General features: G+C 44.6%; 1 protein-coding gene across 2 annotated transcripts in view; it reads left to right on the top strand.

Moving 5' to 3' along the window:
- The first annotated feature begins 3,493 nt into the window (after window positions 1-3,493).
- KHDC4 (KH domain containing 4, pre-mRNA splicing factor) overlaps window positions 3,494-6,565 on the top strand; it is a 21,254-nt gene continuing 18,182 nt past the window's right edge. For both annotated transcript variants that reach the window (XR_001819482.2, XM_017509957.2), the window contains exons 1-2: window positions 3,494-3,612; window positions 4,104-4,320. Coding sequence is in view for 1 of the 2 variants with exons in the window: in XM_017509957.2 (XP_017365446.1) it covers window positions 3,575-3,612; window positions 4,104-4,320 (255 nt within the window). In the remaining variant the exon portion in view is untranslated. The remainder of the gene's footprint in view (window positions 3,613-4,103; window positions 4,321-6,565) is intronic.

Raw genomic sequence — 6,565 nt, 5'->3', positions numbered from 1 at the left:
GTGCCTGTAATCCCAGCTACTCAGGAAGCTGAGGCAGGAGAATTGCCTGAACCCAGGAGGCGGAGGTTGCGGTGAGCCGAGATCGCGCCATTGCACTCCAGCCTGGGTAACGAGAGCGAAACTCCATCCCCCCCCAAAAAAAAAAGAAAATCAGATTCCAGCTAGGCATGGTGGCTCATGCCTGTAATCTCAGCACTTTGGGAGGCCGAGGCAGGCAGATCACAAGGTCAGGAATTCAAGACCACCGTGGCCAATGTGGTGAAATCCCATCTCTACTAAAAATAGAAAAAAATTAGCTGGGCATGGCGGCGCATGCCTGTAATCCCAGCTACTCCAGGGGCTGAGGCAGGAGAATCATTTGAATTGAGGGGTCGGAGGCTGCAGTGAGCCAAGATCACATCACTGCACTCCAGCCTGGGCAACAGAGTGAGACTCCGTCTCAAAAAAAAAAGAAAAAGAAAAGAAAATCAGATTCGATTGTATCAATAGAGAAATGTTTTATTATTTTTGTTGTTGCTCTGTCACCCAGGCTGGAGTGCAGTGGCGTGATCATGGCTCACTGCTGCTCAATCTTCTTGGTTCAAGTGATTCTCCTACTGCAAGTAGTACTCAGGAGGCTGAGGCAGGAAAATCATTTGAACCCAGGAGGCGGAGGTTGCAGTGAGATGAGATTGTGCCATTTGCACTCCAGCCTGAGCAACAAGAGCGAAACTTTGTCTCAAAAGTAGCTGAGACTACAGGTGTGCCACCACACTGGCTAATTTTTATTTTTTGTGGAGATGGGGTCTCACTATGTTGTCTCAGCCTTAAGTGATCCACCAGCCTCAGCGTCCCAAAGTGCTGGGATTATACATATGAGCCACCTCACTTGGCCATGAAAAGAGAAACTTTATTGGTGAAATTAAGACTTTTATGAGAATTATAAGGCTGGGCACAGTGGCTCACACCTGTAATCCCAAATTTTTGGGAGGCCAAGGCAGGTGGATCACTTGAGGTCAAGAGTTCAATACCAACCTGGTCAACATGGTGAAACCCTATCTCTATTAAAAATACAAAAATTAGCCAGTTATGGTGGCAGGCACCTGTAATCCCAGCTACTCAGGAAGCTGAGGCAGGAGAATCGCTTGACCCCAGCAGGTGAAGGTTGCAGTGAGCTGAGATGGTGTCATTGCACTCTAGCCTGGGCAAAAAGAGTGAAACTCCATCTCAAAAAAAGAAAAAGAAATAATTATAAATAAATGAACTAAACATTTAACTTAAGAAAGTAAGGGGGGAAAACAATATAAATCTTCCCAAAAGGAGAAGATAAATAATAAAAAATAAAACTTAATATGGAATTGCGGGGTGTGGTGGCTCACACCTGTAATCCCGGCTCTTTGGGAGGGTGAGGCAGGTAAATCACCTGAGGTTAGGAGTTCAAGACCAGCCTGGCCAACATGGTGAAACCCTGTCTCTATTAAAATACAAAAACTTCGCTGGGTGTGGTGGCAGGCACCTGTAATCCCAGCTACTTAGGAGGCTGAGGCAGGAGAATCATCTGAACTCAGGAGGCGGAGGCTGCAATGAGACAAGATCATGCCATTTGCAACAAGAGCAAAACTTCGTCTCAAAGAAAAAAAAATTGAATTGATGAGCAAATTGATGAATAAAACTAAAAAAAAAAAAAAAAAAAAAAAAAAAAAAAAAAAAAATAAAAAAAAAAAAAAAAAAAAAAAAAAAAAAAAAAAAAAAAAAAAAACATAAGACACCGGCAAGACTAAGGAAAGTAAAAAGAAAAAAAAAAAGGTTTTTTAAAAATTGAAAATACCAAGTGTTGGGGATGATGTGGAGTAATAGGAACCGCGGTACATTGCTGGTGGCCATGTAAAATAGTGCAGCCAGTTGCTTTGACAGTTCCACAAAAGTTAAACAAGACATCCATATGATGTAGCAATTCTGCTCCTACATATAAACCCTAAAGAATTAAAAATAGGTACTTAAATACTTGTGAATGTTCGCAGCAGCACTATTTACAATAACCAAGAGGTGGAAACAACACAAATGTTCATCAATGGATGAATGGATAAATTGTGGTCTGTACATCCAATGGAAAATAAATTCGGTGATAAAAAAGAATGAAGTTTATTCAGTGATAAAAAAAAAGAATGAAGCTCTGACATACACTACAACATGGATAAACTCTGAAAACATTGAAAGTGAAAGAAGCCAGACACAAAAGGCCACACATTGTGTAATTCCATTTACATAAAATGTATAGAATAGGTAAATTCAGAGAAACAGTGGATTAGTGGTAGTCCCTGTCTTGCTGGGTGAGATATATGGGAAGTGACTGTTAATAGGTGAGGGGTTTCTTTTTGGGGTGATGAAAATAATCTGGAATTACATAATGGTGATTGTGGCACAATCTTGTGGACACACCAAAAAACACTGAATTGTGCACTTATATTTACTCTTTTTAGGCTGGGCACATCTGTAATCCTAGCACTCTGGGAGGCCGAGGAAGATGAATCACGAGCTCAGGAGTTCAAGACCAGCCTGGTCAACATGGTGAAACCCAGTCTCTACTAAAAATACAAAAAATTAGCTGGGCGTGGTGGCGAGCGCCTGTAATCCCAGCTACTCAGGAGGCTGAGGGATAAGAATCACTTGAACTCGGGAGGTGGAGGTTCCAGTGAGCCGAGATCGTGCCACTGCACTCCACCACAGACGACAGTGCGAGACTCCTTCTCAAAAAACAAACAAACAAACAAAAAAACTTTAGCTTACAGAATCAACTCAACAAACTCCTCAGCATAACACTCAGGGCCTTTCATCTTCTGGCCTCCCGCCCTCCAGCCAGCTCAACCGTTAAGTACACAGATTCCAGAAAAGGGTGCTCCATAACCTACGCTTGATCACCTCTCCAGCACTCAACCGGCTTTTTAGCGTCCCGTTCTTAGACGCTCCAGCAAGATGAGCAGCTTGTCTTCTTCGACCTTTGCTTAATATACAATTCTATCATACCTATTTGCCTGCGAGCCTGCCCTGCCACACTGAGTACCAGAATGGCAAGGCCTGTGGCTTATTCATCTTCATATTCCCCGCTTGGTGCACAGAAATGAAGCAAACAGATAATAAATTCTTCAAATGATCTTTGCAACGAATCTAAGTAACAGAAACGTGAAACGGACAAAAGCCGCGGGAAGGCTGTCTCCCCCGACAGAAACTGGGACTCAACACAAACGTAGCGGAATTTGAGGAGAAACCTGTTTAATCTCCTGACTCATGCGTATTGTCTTCCAGTCTAACAACATGCCCACGATAAAGATGGATTCTGCTAGCCCCGATTCCGCCCTTATAGTACGCATAGCAGCCATCCTTCTTAAGGGTAAGGAGCAACCCGGAAGATGACACCCTACCTGTTTCAGAAATGCAGGACGCCTTTAAATCATGGAGCGTCCAATCGGAATCGACATTTTCACCGGAACCGCTCGGCTTCACGACCGGAAGAGGCTGTGCGAAAGAGCGTTGCGGCGGAAGTGACGGGAAAGTGGTAGTCTGGTAGTTGGCGGGTGGTTGAGTAGAGCCGGTCGCCATGTCCGCGGGGAGCGCGACACATCCTGGAGCTGGCGGGTAAGGCTTCAGGGGCGAGGGCATTGGAGCGAGTACTGGGGCACGGGAGAGGCGGAGGGACCCTGAGAAGCTGCGTATGGGATGGAGAGGCCCTTAAGTGGGAAGCGGGGGCTTGGGCGTTCGGGGAGAAGGATCTTGAGCAGGCCTGGGGCCCTTAAAGGGCCGGCGGGGATCTGAGGGAGGAGGGAAGCGGGGATTTTTGGAAGGGCGAGCCAAGGGGAAGGCGTAAACCAGAGCGTATAGGGCAGAGTGGAGTCGTTGGATAGAGATGACAGTAGAAACGAAAGATTTGGGGGAAGCGTTTGAAAGAAGTAGGGGTTTGTTAAATATAGCAATAATCGTTTAAGGAGAGGGGAGTTGTAGATTTGGAAGGTGATTCGGAGGTGGAAATGGAATATAATAGAGGGAAAATGGGGTGCTAAGGCATAGTAAGGAAAGAATAACATACATGAAAGCTTTGGGGCCTAATGTTTTCCTTTTTCTACATATAGCCGCCGCAGCAAATGGGACCAACCAGCTCCAGCCCCACTTCTCTTCCTCCCGCCAGCGGCCCCAGGTGGGGAGGTCACCAACAGTGGGGGAAGTCCTGGGGGCACCACAGCTGCTCCTTCAGGAGCCTTGGATGCCGCTGCCGCTGTGGCTGCCAAGATCAATGCCATGCTCATGGCAAAAGGGAAGCTGAAACCAACTCAGAATGCTTCTGAGAAGGTATTTGAAGTTGATGGGTCTTCACTAATTGCGAATGTAATAGTTGTTTCATAATCCTGTGATCTCATAATCATTTGTATTAGTTTAAAAAAGAATGGATATAGTAGTTTAGAGATCATTTAGTTTTGGAATATTCCAGATGACATTTTGTCACAAATACATACTTATGAGGCATTTTTGATTGGGCTGATTACATTTATGGACCAAATACCTTGTCTTGTCCTTGTTCACTTTGTTCACCTTGAGTTATATTTCCGTAGTCATTTAAAGCAACATAACATGTTTTTAACATGTGTGCTTTTTCCCTGAAGTCAAAAGAGAAGTTCAGATAAATCAAGTGAGCTTCAAAGTGTCATCTCCAATTAGAACCTGAAGTGGTGTTTTTTGTTTGTTTTTTGTGTTTTTTTTTTGAGACAGAATCTCATCTGTCACCCAGGCTAGAGTGCAGTGGTACGATCTCGGCTTACTACAACCTCTGTCTCCCGGGTTCAAGTGATTCTCCTGCCTTAGCCTCCCAAGTAGCTGGGATTACAGGCACATGCCACCATACCCGGCTAATTTTTTTTTTTTTTTTTTGTATTTTTAGTGGAGACAGGTTTTGCCATGCTGGCCAGGCTCCTTTCAACCTCCAAAGTGCTGGGATTACAGGTGTGAGCCACCACGCCCGGACTATTGTTTGCAAAGACTGTGTGAGTCAGTTGTCCGTTTCTAAGGTTTATGAGGAAAAATTAAAGCATCTTGACAGGCCAGGCACGGTAATTCACGCCTGTAATCCCATCACTTTGGGAGGCTGAAGTGGGAGATCATCTGAGGTCAGGAGTTTGAGACCAGCCTGGCCAACATGGTGAAACCCCATATCTAATTAAAATACAAAAAGTAGCTGGACGTGGTGGCACATGCCTGTAATCCCAGCTACTAGGGAGGCGGAGGCTGAGGCAAGAGAATCGCTTGAACCGGGATGTGGAGGTTGCAGTGAGCAGAGATGATGCCATTGCACTCCTTGCCTCAAAAAAAAAAAGGCATCTTGACAAAGATGGAATGCTCCTTGCTCCTTGTATATTAAGATTCTTAATACTGATGTCAATCATTTAAGGTTTCTTTTTTCTTCAGAATAATTCCTTTTTTTTTTTAATTTAATTATATTTTTTTATAGAGATGGCATTTAACCATGTTGGCCAGGCTGGTCTCAAACTCCTGACCTCGGGCAATCCACCCACCTCGGACTCCCAAAGTGCTGGGATTACGGGCATGAACCACCTCGCCCAGCCAAATAATACTCTTTTTTTAAAAAGATATTTGACCTCACCAGGATACATAAATACTGGATTTAGAGTCATAAAACCTAGGCTTGAAACCTATTATCCACAGTTACTGGTTACGTGGCTTTGGCATAATGAAACTCAGCTTTGTTAGTAATATGTACCTGCATTGTCTAGTGCAGTAGTCACTAGCCTCATCTGGCAATTTAAATTAAAATTAAGGGGCTGGCTACGGTGGCTCACACCTGTAGTCCCAGCTCCTCTGTAATCCTTGGATTCTTGGGAGGCTAAGGTGGGCAGATCACCAGAGCCTAGGAGTTTGATACTGCATTGAGCTGTCATTATGCCACTGCATTCCAGCCTGAGTAACAGAATGAGACCTGTGTAAATAGTAATAATAATTAAACACATTTTCAGCTTCCAGAACTGCGAGAAATAAATTCCTGTTGTTTAAACAAAAAGCAAAGCAAAACCAAACAAAATAAAATTTAAAATTTAGACCTTTAGACCAGGCTTGGTGGCTCATGCTTATAATCCCAGCACTGTGGAGGCCAAGGTGGGTGGATCACGAGGTCAGGAGTTCGAGACCAGCCTGGTTAACATGGTGAAAACCCGTCTCTGATAAAAATACAAAAAATTAGCCAGGCATGGTGGGTGCACACGTGTAGTCCCAGCTACTCTGGAGACTGAAGCAGAAGAATTGCTTGAGCCAAGATCGTGCCACTGACTCCAGCCAGGTTGACAGAGCGAAACTCCGTCTCAAAAAAAAAAATTAAAAAAATTAGACCTAGGCCGGGCGCGGTGGCTCAAGCCTGTAATCCCAGCACTTTGGGAGGCCGAGGCGGGTGGGTCACAAGGTCAAGAGATGGAGACCATCCTGGTCAACATGGTGAAACTCCGTCTCTACTGAAAATACAAAAAATCAGCTGGGCATGGTGGCACGTGCCTGTAATCCCAGCTACTCAGGAGGCTGAGGCAGGAGAATT

The sequence above is a fragment of the Cebus imitator genome, unplaced genomic scaffold (assembly GCF_001604975.1).
Source record: "Cebus imitator isolate Cc_AM_T3 unplaced genomic scaffold, Cebus_imitator-1.0 Scaffold427, whole genome shotgun sequence".
In the NCBI taxonomy this organism is placed as follows: Eukaryota; Metazoa; Chordata; class Mammalia; order Primates; family Cebidae; genus Cebus; species Cebus imitator.
Note: the sequence above shows the minus strand (reverse complement) of the source record. Positions and strands in the feature narration are given on the sequence as shown.